We start from the raw sequence: 13964 nt of genomic DNA, 5'->3' as shown, positions 1-13964 counted from the left end.
AGCCAAATATTGAATATCCTGCTTCTCTCTGGTCATCTGATAACCATCTGGTCCCAAGAATCAACCCCAGGTTTAGGGATATCTTACCAGAGTAGCAACCTTCAACTGTTTCCAGGATCTGATGCTGATTTCGCGATCTCGGTGGTTGCCAGATGCAATCTTACAAGGTCGACTAATATATTTTAACCTATTCATCGGCAGATATACTACTCAGACCGACAATGAAAGAGAGTACCAAGGAGAAGAGTGGTGGTCACAATCATTAGGGTTGGAGCCAATTAAATGAGCAGAATCCTTCGAGGCACTGGTAATAGGTGAAGTTGGAGATATAATGAGAATACGTAGTAGCCCTGAGACTGTGGTGTGGTGCCGGGACAATGACAATCCATACTGATGTCTTGGCGTCTGCCTTGGAGGCATGAGGACACATCAGACGAGGAAAGCCACCCAGCGACCGCACCGCACTTGGATCATCTTGTACTCTAGGAATAAAACGCAGGATTCTTCCGATTAGCAGGGTTGCACATTCGTGGTGCCTGATCGGCAGTGACAAGCTCCGCTTTGTTTTGGCGTTGTTTCAGTGATTGACATTGACCGCCCGCAGTTGTTGTGGCTAATCAGCCGCGTGTCTCTTTTTCGACATCCGTACAAATCGCCACGTCTCCCAGGGCTTGACTCACTTGATCTTCCTGACTTACCACCAGACGGTCTACCTTCCAACCATGTCGCTGGGCGAGGAGTTTCGCTCTCGGAATTTCAGTATGTACCCCCCCGGTGCTCCCGCCGCGCGCCAATCAAACGCTCGTGGCTTTGCGAGCTTGCTAACAGCGTCCTTCCTAGGCATCTACGGACAATGGTATGTAATTCATCCAAGCTCTCGGCCTGATGTCGCTGGCCTAGTGGGATTTGCGCTGGAGGGTTGCTCCCCCAGGAAACGCAAGGGGCATTTGTCACTTCTGTCCAGGCCTACCAGCTTCCAGTTGCCTCATATGTGATTTTTGAGGCCGTCTGACGATGTTCAACTAGGACCGGTGTTGTCGCAATCATCCTATGCTTTGCCCTGGGCATTGCGAATATCTTCTCCTTCAACGCAATTGAGATTATCTTCTCAGCCTTATGTCTGTGAGTTGTTAACTGCCATTCGGCGCTACGTCGGCCAAGTATCACGTCGTTCTAACTAATCAAAGCCTCTCCTCCTTCTTAATTCTCTTCATCGAGGTCCCCTGGCTCCTCCGGATCTGCCCTACCTCCTCCAAGTTCGATGGCTTCATCCGCCGCTTCACCACCAACTGGATGCGCGCCGCCTTCTATACAATCCTCAGCGCTATCCAATTCATCAGTCTCTTCAACCGGGTATCAAGCCTCCTGGCTGCCGCGATCGTGCTCATCATCGCGGCTTGTTTCTACGCACTGGCTGGAATCATGAGTCAAGAATTCGTGGGCAGCAAGACCCTGGGTGGCGTCGGGGTTGCGCAGATGATTGTCTGATGTATCGCTCAAGAAGATTCTTTTCCTTCCTCTTGACAAATCGAAAAGTGCTATAGGATACCTGTTGGTAAGCGGCGATTTGGACGAAATGAAGAGATGCTCGATGCGATAGTCTGAAAGGCCTTTGGGCAGTTTGCATTGAAATGTGCCACGAACATTGCTTGCTTTCTTTGTACTCGTATGTTTCTTTTGGTATTAGGAGATGCGCATGATAACTATTGATACTGGTATGTGACGAATTATGTTATGGGTACTGCTGGAAGCCGAACTCTGTAGATAGACAGCCCTAAGGTTGATCCTAATGACTGCTTCTTTTTTAGATATCTTTGGAATTTCGCTTGCAGAGTCAGATCAGCCTGGTGAAGGTAAAGCCAGGTATGTATATCTGCTGGTACATTAGGGGGGCAAAAGTCCGTGTTATACCGCTTCTGCTACCCCATCAAGTACCTATGTATATTCATGGGTATATACCCTGCACCACCAATCCTTATTGGATCATACTAAAAATCAATATACTGTATAATCAGGTTCATATAGGGAGTTCCCTTGCTTGAACTCTTGTATAATAGCCTTGGTTTGTATACAATCTATCCATCCTTCTTCATATACGTATCAATCTTCGTCTGGTCTAACGTATCCCATACAGCATTGAAACACCCTTTGAAATAGGCCCGATTTTCTTCAGATCTTCCTATCTACATAAGGTCTTCAAATATACGGTATAGTCAACGCTTTAGTATATTCCAGACCGTTTTAAGAGGGTTAAGATCAGGCCAGTGTACAGGCTAATCTTCAACGTACATCCTTTGCTCTTTGAACTAAACCTGTGTATCTTTCGCTATATGGATCTCTATATTCTTGCTAAAATATCATTCCAGATTGATAGCCATTGAGGCCATGGGGAAGGTGTAGGAGGAAAAATAAACATGTGGATGGTTGTAAGGGTGATGGCAATGTGACCGAGTGCACACAGACTTCTGCGCGGGTCGGTATACTGGATAGGCACAAAAAGGTCAAAAGCATGACCCAAAACGGGGAAGCCTCAGGTCATATTGGCGAAGTTGGTCGCTTACTTCATCGAATGGCAAGATGGCCGAGTTGGTCTAAGGCGTCAGGTTAAGGCTTACCTTAACACCATTTCCTGATCTCGTTTACGGGGCGTGAGTTCGAGTCTCACTCTTGTCAAATTCACTTTTTTTTTTTCTTTCTAAAACATGTATTATTTTTTTCCACCCCTCCTACTCAAATACGCTCCTTACAGGTAGCTCTGTAGATATACAGACAAAAACTCCGCGCTGTTATTTGGTTCTACCTTGCAGCTCCTCTTGAGAACCCCCATACGACCACGGTGCGCCCAAAGAACAAGTACAAAGGTACTCCACTATCCACTGTCTTCCCCCATCCAAAGCCATTGCATCATTTTCTTGGTTCAGACCGTCCCCCGCTTTCTCCGTCTCTTGCATTTTGCTATGGTCAGTGCCTCGGTAGGATCTTCACCCCGCAATTCAAGTAATTCCGATTGTAGCCATGAGTGCGTTGTGCGCGCATGACTGTTCGATTGCCCAAAACTCAACCCTTTCGAGTCAGGAACAGGATCCACCAAGCGGGCTTCGCAGAATTCCGCGCGTCATACACCCGGTGGCGGCTTAGGAAGTTCTCGTGGTTTCTGGTAGGGTCAGCAAGTCATGAAAACCTGCAAGTTTACAATACGCCAGTGTGATATGACTTGCGTGGTTTTCAGTGAAACAGAATTGCGTGCTGATCTTCATAATAGGCTTTTTTCCCAGTCCTTTTTTCTTGACCATTTGAATTACCTCTATGGAGGGACCCGCTGGTACATCGTACGCAGTACAGAATCGATCCGGTTCACCGCCTCGGCAAGCATGGCCAATCAGGAGCGCTGTATATAATCGAAGTTCTGGCCGAGGGAGCAGACGAGACGGTCTAATGTTCGAGGTTTTCCTTATCGTCCCAGAACGTTGAAAAAACCAATAATCTTTGCCCCTGATTCGCGCAGCCACTGATGATGGAAATGCGCTATTAATATATACTTTAGCCCGCGGTCTGGCCCCAGGGATTATCGGGTTAGTGACCTCTAGAGGAAAGACGAGGGTCCTTCTACTGCACGCTACAACAGACCGCCATCGGTTGCCCCCTCAATTCCAACGATTCTTGGCCACTCACCTTTCCACACTTGAGGCAATTGGTGAAAAAATACCGCAACCAGAAATCATGTAGGAACTGCGCCCTGCTCATTTGTTTGTCCAACAAACCTCTCATAGCAGATGCTGAGGGGTTGAGTAGCTAGGATTCTTGGTATCTATGGAAACTGGAACCATTTTGAAAGGCTGAATCTGTACTTGGACTAGTACAAGCCCGCGAATGAATAATGCACTGGAGATCTCCTGAAGTACGCAGTACAGAGTTATGTAGTACGTATTTTGGTCACGATACGGTAAAGACCCAGCGAAGTGGATGGTTCAGGCGGACGAGAACTTGAAGTGGGCTGTGGTCAAAGCACGTCACGCGCGGGCAGAAAGAGACACTTACATCATCCGCCCTGCCCTTCAATCTCTACCTTGCGATCTTAGTCTCTTGACGTCGTTTCACCGATTTACACGGCTAAACTGCCTATTCCTTTTCAATTGGCATTCCTGCCCCTGTTACTGCACTGTTATCAAACTGGGTAAGCAAATCAAGTCTAGCTCTGCTTATCAGCGGGCCTCGTCCTCAGTCTATACTCGACGGAGTCACCCCGGCCCAGACCTAGTTCTCTCGCATGCATGTCACGGAGTGGGTGTGTCTCGACCTTACATTGTGTCCACAGAGGTCTTGGCCTGCAGAAACTTGCGAGAATAACAGAAAGGAAGAGGCCCATGCTGACCATCTACACGTGGCGTTTGGACTGGCCTCGTCGAACCTAAGCTGATGTTATCGGAACTAGCTTCGAAATTTCCGCCATCATGTCTACCCAAGCTCCTCCGGTCATCCCTCCTCGACCGTCTCGATCCCCTCAAGCGCCCGCTTCCCTAAACGCGCCTGTCATTCCCCAACGCCCTGCGAGTCGCCGCTTAGATCGCTCTGTTTCTCCAATGCGGGACAGCTATGCACCCTCACCCCTCAACGAGTGGAATGGCCCGAGCATGAGCCGTACCACTTCGAATGAAATTGCTCGTCCACCAAGCGTCACAATCCCGTCTCTGGGTGAAGAGGGAATTGAGTATGCCGACCTCGATGTCGGGAAACAGACACCGGAGCCCCGCAACGTGAACAGCGACCTAAAACTCCATGCGCCGCGACCTTCTCTGCCTAAATCAAGTGCCAAGGCCAAAGTCCAGGCGGTAACGCGTACGGACTCCAGACAGGCTGCAGCTGCTGGGGTTGGTAGTGAACACCATGAGGAACCCGAACGCTCAAGTCGCTCCCTGCATTCCCAAACTAATTCGCGAGCGGCATCAAACTCTTCTGACCGTCGTCTCTCAGCGCAGTTTGGAGAAGAGCATGGATTCCGAGTGCCAATGTATCCGAATGCCGGAGACGTTCAGGCTCCTTCTCCTAGTCCGTATCTGGAGCAGGGCTCTCAGCGTCAGGGCCGTAACCACAACCGCACCCGTAGTGGCCGTGATTCGTCTTTACCCCCAGGAAGCTACGGTCTGCATGGACATGGTGTCCAGCATGCTGATAAATTCGAGAAGGCGTGGTATGAAAAGCACCCTGATGAATATATCAAGGAAGAAGGGCAGTATGGCCCCGGCGTGGGCACGCCCCGCCCCGATTGGGCTTTGAGCAGCGACGACCTGAATAAGATCGTTCGAGGTTCAGGCCCAAGTAACCCAGGAGCCGGTCAGTTGACCCTTTGTCGTGGAAAAGAAATGGACGTAAAAACTAACAATGGTAATATAGGCACCGCTCGGAGTGTCCAGGGTACCCCAGACGAGGAGGTCGGTTACATCGCTTCCGACGAATATACCCACCGTCTCGTAGATTCGGATTCGCACCCTCCTGTGGAATCTCCTCTTCGCCAAACGAGCTTCCCATCTAATGAGAAAGAGGCCATTGGCTCTCCATTGCGCCGTGAGAGAACGAGTTCACGTCATGCAGATGGCGAAGTTATTCATATTGATGATCCTCACCACCACCTCCACCACCCAGATGGATTTGCTGCCGCTCCTGTCGATGAAGACGCACTGGAAGATGATGACCATGCTGAGCACGATGAGCCTATTCTAGCGGCCGATGAAGTGCGTCCCGAGTCTGCCTTCTTGCACCCTGCCATCTCCCCCACCCGTGGAGGCTTCGATGACGAGTACCGTAGTCGTACACCCAGTATATCTCACAGCCGTTCGAACAGCCGTTCGACCAGTGCTCAGGGTGGCTCTTATCTGACTCGATTTGACTCGCGCGAGTTGCATGAAGACACCCACACACCACTGGAGGATGTTGAGGAATACGAGCCCTTGTTTCCCGAAGAAGAGGACTCACAGACGCAGCGACCACTTTCCCAGAGTGAGCGTTTCAAGAAACGCCCTGAATCACTCAAGCACCGGTTCCCTAGTGAAGATATCTGGGAGGATGCCCCGAACAGTCTTCAGCATTATACTACGGTGTCTACCCCGGACCTTCCCACCCGCGACACTGCCGAGGTCTTCGAGACGCCCGAGCAGGAGGCTGCTCGCAGGAGGCAAACCGGTAAGATTGACTCGCACGATGTTGCCAGTCACATTCTTGAATCTAGCGGCAGTAGCCCCGCAAACGTACCTAAAAGACCCGAAGGGCACAAGCAGCGCTTCCCAAGTCGGGATATCTGGGAGGATACTCCTGATAGCCAGCAGCTTGTGACGACCGTCGAACCCGCCACGGAAGAGCTTAAGAGCCCGGAAGCCCCCAGCAAACCCAGTATTCCTCCTCGCCCAACCAAGGCTCAACCATCCACATCACCTACCGATAAACGCTCACCGCCAGGGATTCCAGACCGCCCGAAGCCCCAGGTTCCTTCTCGTCCCGCCAAGTCCAGCTCGCCAGAGAAGACACCGGTAGCTGGAGCAGTTGGCAGAGATGCCGCCGAGGCCCCCGCGGTCCCCAAAGCAAAGCCTGCTGTTCCAGCACGACCCGGTGGCAGTAAGATCGCAGCATTGAAGGCGGGCTTTCTCACAGACTTGAACTCCCGCCTGCAACTAGGACCTCAGCAACAGAAGCCTCAGCCGAAGGAGCCAGAATCCCCAGCCGAGAAGCAGCCTCTCAGCGATGCGCGTAAAGGCAGAGCCCGTGGTCCTGCCCGCCGGAAGCCTGCGGTGGAGAAGGCTGATGCTAGGTTACCCACTATTCCAGAAGTCAAGATCACTGAGAGCTGGAATGTCTGGCAGGTCGGTTCTGACGGCAGTCTCACAGTCGGGGGTGAAACGAAGCACGCCGATCCTGTTGAGGCCTCTCCTTCTATAGAGACGCATCCCTCCTCAGATCCATCGCCCGCCCCAGAACCAGCAATGGCTCCTAAGCTTTCCAAGAATATTGCTGGAGAGCCTACAGACCCAGTTCCCGTCAAAACAGAGGCAGATGCAGAGGAGGCCACGCCACCTATTGTGAAAGCCCCTCCCCAAAAGGAAGACACCGAGCAGCCTTTGGCAGAGAAGGTCGCCGATACGAAGGCGGACACCAAGGAGGCTGCTGAGCTAGCTTTTTTCGCCAAGGTGAATGATACCTTGCAGGGTGAAGCAACAGAATCCGTTCAGCGCAGAGAGACCGAGGGCGAAAACGAAACCACTACGTCTTGATTTATTTTGTTTTCATTCGTTAATTCTTTGTCTATGAGCTAGCTATATGTGGGAAATACGCGTGGTCGTGCAAGGCGTCCACTTTTCCAAATCACATGGTTGACTGATCGACTAATTGTGCAAAATGACATGAATCAGTGTAGTAGTCTACTTGTTCCCGAAGCCTTAGCGTGGTTTTTCTTTCCTTCTTTCTTTTCAAATGAGAGTTTAAGCAGCCGGCTACTCGTATGGTTTGTTCGTTACACAATGTACATGAGAAGAGGCATTCAGGTTCATGAATATTTTTGGCCACTCTCGGGTCGCTGATACTGTGATAAAAAGTAACGATGCAAGCTAAATCAAATTCATTCAACTTAATACCATGTCTACGAGTAGCTATTCTGAGCTGATTTGAGAAAATACACGACTGGGCAACACAAAAATGTGGACTCATTTCTTTTTGGTTGTACCTAATCGCGACGGAGAGGCCTGGGGAATCATAACGAAAACACAAAACTCAAATCTTCAAAATCGAGACCATGATACGGCGGGGCTCCTCGCTGAATTTTGCAAGCCAGCAGGCAAGCAATGGGGCAATGCAGAGCGTCTAACTGACAGGAAGCTTGCTCATATCACCCTTGCCATTCTTGATCCATTCGGCATCGACCAGCTGCTCTCGCTCCGCATACAGCTGCTTGTAGGCACCTCGAATGGTTCCATCACTGACGCCTACGACCTGGGAGATATCCTTGGCAGACTTTCCGTTTCCCATCAAGTAGGAGGCCATGTAGATGCAGGCAGCAACGATCGACAGCGGGGAGCGTCCGGCCAAGTAACCCTTCGCAGTGACGCGGTCTGCCAGTGTAGAGGAAGCGTTGGTGACCGAGTACGGCAGCTCCAGCATGTTACAGAAACGGTTGCAAAGATCACTAGGCTTGGTCGAAGATGTGGCTGTGTAGGACGGTTCCTGCGTATCGGCGAAAGCGCTGGTACGCGGGACGTTCTTAGACATGAAAAACTTCTCGAGCGTCTTGTAGATACGGCCAATTTGTGTGCGGCTGACCTTGGTCACGTTGAAAATCTCGTTGAATGTACGAGGGACCTTGCATTGACGGCAGGCAATGAAAATACACCCAGCGATGATCACTTCCTGGGACTTGCCCTTGAGAGCCTTTTCATCATCCACGAGCTTGTAGAGATACTTGGCGGTATCTGCCACGTTCTTCTGGATGCCCCAGCCATCACAGAGAGCACCGATTTCCTTGTAGGCTGCCAGGAGGGCCTTGTTCGCCTTCTCGTTGGACTGCTTGTTTTGAGCACGGTAGAGGTCACGAGAGCGGCCAGTTGCTCCGCTGGCAATCGAGGTTTCCAGCTGGTCTCCGTTGAGAAGAGGGTTCATCGCGTCTCCGACACGGGAGGGGTCATCGTTATTCTGGTCATCATTAGAGAAGGTTCGCCATTCCGAGTGCTCGTCGATCCCGCGGTCGGCCAAAACCAAGCCGCAGGAGCCGCAAATGGTATCCGCATCGGAGTAAATCAGGTTTGGAGGATTTTCCGCACACTCCTTGCAGATAAGACGAGCGCTGAGGTCTTTCCTGTATGGCACAGACGTGTCCATTTGGGTTACGTGGGTTGCCATCTTGTCAGTAGGTGGGTAGCTTTAGGGGTGTTGCAAGCCGCTTCCTGCGAATAAGAAGACGGATTCCTTTCTGGAACCGAGCGAAGATCTCCTCTTCAAGTATTGGAAGGTGTTGAGGATATTTCTCTTTTTCGCGACTTGACGGAGTGACACTCCGCTGAGAGTTCCTGAGAGGAGCGATTGAGTCACCGATACCACATACTTGTGAGAAGTCTTCCGAGGCTTTTATTACCTTTGAGATATGACTGCCTGAACAGCAAGGATCAGATCCACCCCCCCCCAGGAGAGTGTGAAAAGGTCTGTAACTCAAATCTGCGCTTCCTCAAGACGAGAAAATCACAGAGCGCCTCGATGCCTCTGCTTGTCCGACCGCGATGAACCAGTCAAGGTCTCCGTGAGAAAGATCTCACGGAAAGGGGTCGTAGAACCTGACGGATTGCTGCAAGTATGCGAAGGCGCAAGTGGCAACGTGGGGAGTCGAGTTCCGGTGACAAGCGAAGGAAAGGGAGAGAGTTCGAGGTCCGGGGGAGAGATGAAATACCAAAGAGACCGAGAGACCAAGATTAACAATCCAACGCAACCGTGCTGAGATAGTGAATGCGGTCACATGACCATGACTCAGCGCCAAGCCTGCCTTCCGAACAGAAGTCGTTCTGAACCTCAAACTGCCCGGAACGACGAGAACTCCTTCCTGACGAGCAATTCTCCCCGCCATTCCCCCCTCATCCATTCACTACTTCCCGTCAAGATGATGTCCCAGTCTCTCCGGGCTTCGGTATGCGCTACTTACTTGAATCACATCATGGTGAACCCCCCACTAATGCGATAGCCAGCGCTCTCTCCTCACCCGTGCCTCTCGGCAACAGGTCCCGGTCGCTCGCACCTTCCTGACCTCCGCTGTCCGTCGCGGTATGTATTCACCACATTACTCGAACTAGCTGAAAGAGGAAGACCTTCTTTCGATCGGACCGACCTGCGCAGTACGTATCGCTAACTGATGTATCCGACTTTAGCCGACCCCGTTCAGGACCTCTACCTCCGTGAGCTCAAGGCTTACAAGCCCACTCCCATCAAGGCCAGTGACGCCGACGCTCACGTTCACAAGTTCACTCCTCCCAAGGCCCCTGCTTCCCCAGAGGAGGCCAACCTCGCCAGCGAGCTGTCCGCCTACGAGAGCCAGGTTGTCGAGGTTGAGGGTCAGTCCGCCGCTGGCGAGGCTGCCCCCGTTGAGGAGAACTGGTTCGAGGAGGAGGAGGAGGAGGCCCCCGCTGCTCACTAAATGCCCTTTATTTCTTATCTCAAGGTCTGGGGAAATATTGAGAGCAGCCAACCATTAGCCATGCATGTCAGTGTGAGTCTCTTGGCCGCTTCGCGGGGTCCTGAAGCTTGTAAATTAGACCGCCTTTGAAATGTTCAATCACTTTTTCCTTTGTTTTTGGAAATCTTCTCCTGCTTTAGGCCCTGCACTATCTGCGGGATTTCGCTTCTGGGTTCTGGCAGTGGGCAACAATCAATGTAACTTGTCTATCCACACGCATGGGAAGCGAACTTGTCTCGTCAAGGCACCAAAATAATATGCGCCTTTGGGCCAACTCTAAATTCTTCTACCCGTCGGCAAAGCTACGAATAGCGGTAGAGCATGATATGTTTGCAGAGACAGTAATAGTTCTAGGCACGGCATTGTTCAACACGTTTTGTTTAGTTTGAAGCTTTTCTGAAGGCTACATGAGCGCTCAATGGATGCTGACACTACGCAGTATAGTACATTGGCGGTATTTCAATTCTGTGGTTGCTGAGTATATTTTGTTATATGTTTGTGCTCCTTCGGCAACCATGTTCAGTCTATACTGGCACACACTAGTATTGATGCCAATGTCTTTTATCTTTCAAAATTTGCTTCTATGTCCAGCATGCCCAAGCAGATTTCCTCTAGACCAAATAATCTTGGTCACAATGCACTTGCTAAAGAAGTCTACGACGGACAGAAGCCCTCTTCTGGCAGTCACCGCTGTACGTTTTGTACGAACAACCCACGTAAAGTCTAAGGAAAACTGCCTCGAAGAACTGATGTAAGGCACCGACTTCTCGGCCACGACCAAGCCTTCTGCAATTGTCTCGACCTTGCTGATGAGAAATGCGCTGCCCCTCAGCTTTAGAGATGCTTCGGCTGCGATTGAACTCATTGTATCGGAAGCCTTTGAACTCGGGCCGACCCCCTTCCCTGCAAAGCCCGAGGATAAGGAGTTCGCTTCCAAGTTCTGCGATATCGCTGAGAAGCTTTTGGCAGAAGGCAAGGTGAAGGTGCACAGGCCTAAGGTCTCTCCAGGAGGGCTGAAGGGTGTTTTGGAGGGTCTGGAGCAGCTGAAGCAGGCAAAGGTTAGCGGTGAGAAGCTTGTGTATAACATTGCAGAGACGCCTTAGTTGGTTAATATCCGAAGCGTATTCATGAATATCAAAATGTGGTGCCAGGGCCAACAACTCAGTTAAGAATATAACTAGGAATGTTAGTGTGTTACATCTAACCTTGAACAGCACGATGCTAGTATTAGTATGCCGTGACGTGTTAAGCCAGGATTTCGTATTTTTTTCCCTTTTTTTATTTTCTGGGTCCATTGCCTCTGTAACATAGGGGGTGCCTTAGTTAGTTATTCCCGACTTGTGAACAGTATCTGATTGAAGTCTCGATCTCGCGATGCTTCTCCACATGTCTTAATTGAGACGAGGCTCCGTGTGTCGGCCTCAGGCTATGAGAACGCCCGCCCTGAGTTCGATCAGCCGTGACGAGATTGCGACAATGTGTCTATTAGTGCATGATATATAGCTGGAAGCGAATTTTTGGATTAATACGTATTTGTGTATTAGTATGGAAGATATAATTTGAAAATAAGGGGCTTGAAAATTGTCGCGGAAAAAAAAAGAAAAAGGGGAAAAGAAAGATAAAACAAAAAGAAAAAAAAAGGAGTGGAATTGACAAGAGTGAGACTCGAACTCACGCCCCGTAAACGAGATCAGGAAATGGTGTTAAGGTAAGCCTTAACCTGACGCCTTAGACCAACTCGGCCATCTTGCCATTCGATGAAATAATTTTCGAATCTTTGACATTATGATGAGGGTAACCTTTTGTCTAAGCGGGCCGAACGCCCTGCATGCTATGGCGCCTAATGACGTGTAATGTGTCTAAATAATGGGGGAACCGGCCGAGCTTAATTCACGGCTTTAGCTTTCCTTTTTTCCCCTCTTTTTCTTTTTTCTTTTTCTTTTTTTTTGGCGCTTCGCCTGAATTTTCCCCAGAGGCGTACTGCCAAGCCATGCACTTGGCATATTCGTAGTACGTACCCGATGGTGTAACTATTGATCTCCAAACAGTCTCCTGTGGGCTGGCCTGTCAAACCCGATAGAATCGATCGGTAAGGGCCAATGTCTAGCAGCACTTGGTTCACGCCTGTGCCATGGAGAGAAAGTCTGGCCCTGCGATACACGAAAGGGGGACACAGCCAAACCCAAATCTCCACGGTCTAGCCTACCTTCCCCTCGACCTCTCTAAGGAGAAAACCCCTGCAGAGCGGGCTGCGATAGTCGAGATGTTGCGATACTTAATATGGGCCAGAGTTGCATACATACATACCCCATGCGGAGTCCGCAATGGATGTTCGATCTATCCTGATCCCGGCCCTATGCTGTGGGAAACGATCATGGTACGACTGCTTTGTATAACGCGGCAAATGTAAATATTTCGTCTCTTTATACCCCAGTGGAATGTGGGGCACCATCTATCGTGTTGTTTTATTCTTGTTGTTATCCCCCATGCCTCTAGGGCTTTTGAGGCCTCGGAAGTGTTCTATCCGTTCCTCCCGAGGAATCGTACGGGGCCCTTGGGCTGACGGTGGCCAGTCGGAGAACAGCGAAGCTGCATTCCTATGGTTATCAGGTCGGAATGCGCCCAAGTCCAGGAATGGGGGGACACGCAGCAGGTACCGATGTACATATGACAGTACACGGGTGGGGGAAAGCTGTACAGCTGTACATGCTCCATTCGATGCGTATCTGCCGATTAAATGTCACTGGGAGGCGAAGCCCCAAGGCTGAGATGTTTTAGCGATTTGCTTTATGGCGCATCCCCACTCTCTTTGGTGATCGGCGATGCCGAATCATCTTGAAAGGCTCTGGGTAGTCCCTGGCTATGGGAAACTTTATTCTCGACTTACGGCGATTATTGTAAATAGTCGGAAGAACATCGGAACACGGCGGATCGGGTAATTTGTCAACAAAATCCTCAGCTCCTCACGCTCTAAATCCTCCGGAGCACTTGCGATTGGTACGGGGTGTGCTAGGTTACAGTCAGGCCTATAGGCAGCCGGGCTGAATCACGAACCAGCCTCGTTCATGCAAGTGGCACAGAGAAGTCCAGGATTACGCGAGAGTGATGGCTACTTGGGGAGCTCAGAGCGGAGCCGTGGATTGGGGCTCTTGTCGCGGTGGAGACCATGTCTCACCGTCGCATGGGGAGATTGGAGGGCTTAATGGACGGTGGAACTGGGTCAACTAATCATTGGAATAAATGACACAGATGGAGCCACAATGGGTCCTCTTTAAAGGGGCTGAGGACGTGAATCAGATAGAAAACGCAGGGAGGTGCTCCGGTCTGCCTCAGCCCTCTCCCTGCAGCCCTCCTTCCGTTTTCTCTGACCTCATCTCGAAATTTCTTTTTTTCATTTCGCTTCTTCCGTTTGGTTTGTTGTCCTCTAACCGTAAACCTCGTATTCAAGAGACTTTGAAGTCAGTCTACCCGGATTGCTGTCCATTGTACTTATTGGGGAATTCTTCCCCCCTAAAACCATCACCCGTGCATATCCAGCGCTTCCTGCCCCCTCCCCCCCCTCCTGGTTCGACTCACCCCCTTCCATAAATAATTCCTCTTATACCTCACGTCCCTCCCGTTTCCCCACGAACGCGGACCCTTGTTCTGCAACCCGAACCACCTGTTTGACGACTGAGGCCGCCGATCACTTGCTCGTTTGGCCACAGTGGCGTCGTCTAGCCGGGCAAGCAGCTGCATTCGACGAGAGATCTATCAAACTGGGGTGACC

At 50.7% G+C, this 13964-nt stretch overlaps 5 protein-coding genes across 5 annotated transcripts; 4 read left to right on the top strand and 1 right to left on the bottom strand.

Annotated features, from left to right (window-relative positions):
• Positions 1–722: 722 nt before the first annotated feature.
• N7468_004098 (Tvp18 family protein) lies at positions 723–1488 on the top strand (the record flags this gene model as incomplete). The annotated part of the gene is made up of 4 exons (XM_058473395.1): positions 723–759; positions 841–856; positions 1027–1122; positions 1188–1488. 4 exons carry the CDS (start codon positions 723–725, stop codon positions 1486–1488), a joined length of 450 nt encoding a protein of 149 aa, XP_058332398.1.
• Positions 1489–4451: 2963 nt separating this feature from the next.
• On the top strand, positions 4452–7259 carry N7468_004097 (Aim21 family protein; the record flags this gene model as incomplete). Its single annotated transcript, XM_058473394.1, has 2 exons — positions 4452–5331; positions 5392–7259. The coding sequence occupies 2 exons, from the start codon at positions 4452–4454 to the stop codon at positions 7257–7259; spliced, it is 2748 nt and encodes a 915-aa protein (XP_058332397.1).
• Positions 7260–7845: 586 nt separating this feature from the next.
• On the bottom strand, positions 7846–8877 carry N7468_004096 (transcription factor SUA7; the record flags this gene model as incomplete). The annotated part of the gene is made up of 1 exon (XM_058473393.1): positions 7846–8877. One exon carries the CDS (start codon positions 8875–8877, stop codon positions 7846–7848), a length of 1032 nt encoding a protein of 343 aa, XP_058332396.1.
• Positions 8878–9490: 613 nt separating this feature from the next.
• On the top strand, positions 9491–10156 carry N7468_004095 (ATP synthase subunit H; the record flags this gene model as incomplete). The annotated part of the gene is made up of 3 exons (XM_058473392.1): positions 9491–9652; positions 9711–9786; positions 9891–10156. 3 exons carry the CDS (start codon positions 9491–9493, stop codon positions 10154–10156), a joined length of 504 nt encoding a protein of 167 aa, XP_058332395.1.
• A 631-nt stretch (positions 10157–10787) lies between these two features.
• Positions 10788–11298, top strand: N7468_004094 (uncharacterized protein; the record flags this gene model as incomplete). The annotated part of the gene is made up of 2 exons (XM_058473391.1): positions 10788–10887; positions 10952–11298. 2 exons carry the CDS (start codon positions 10788–10790, stop codon positions 11296–11298), a joined length of 447 nt encoding a protein of 148 aa, XP_058332394.1.
• Between the last annotated feature and the right edge of the window lie 2666 nt (positions 11299–13964).

The sequence above is a fragment of the Penicillium chermesinum genome, assembly GCF_028974085.1.
Source record: "Penicillium chermesinum strain IBT 19713 chromosome Unknown utg000003l:1.0-5111272.0:1.0-5115320.0, whole genome shotgun sequence".
NCBI classification, from domain to species: Eukaryota; Fungi; Ascomycota; class Eurotiomycetes; order Eurotiales; family Aspergillaceae; genus Penicillium; species Penicillium chermesinum.
Note: the sequence above shows the minus strand (reverse complement) of the source record. Positions and strands in the feature narration are given on the sequence as shown.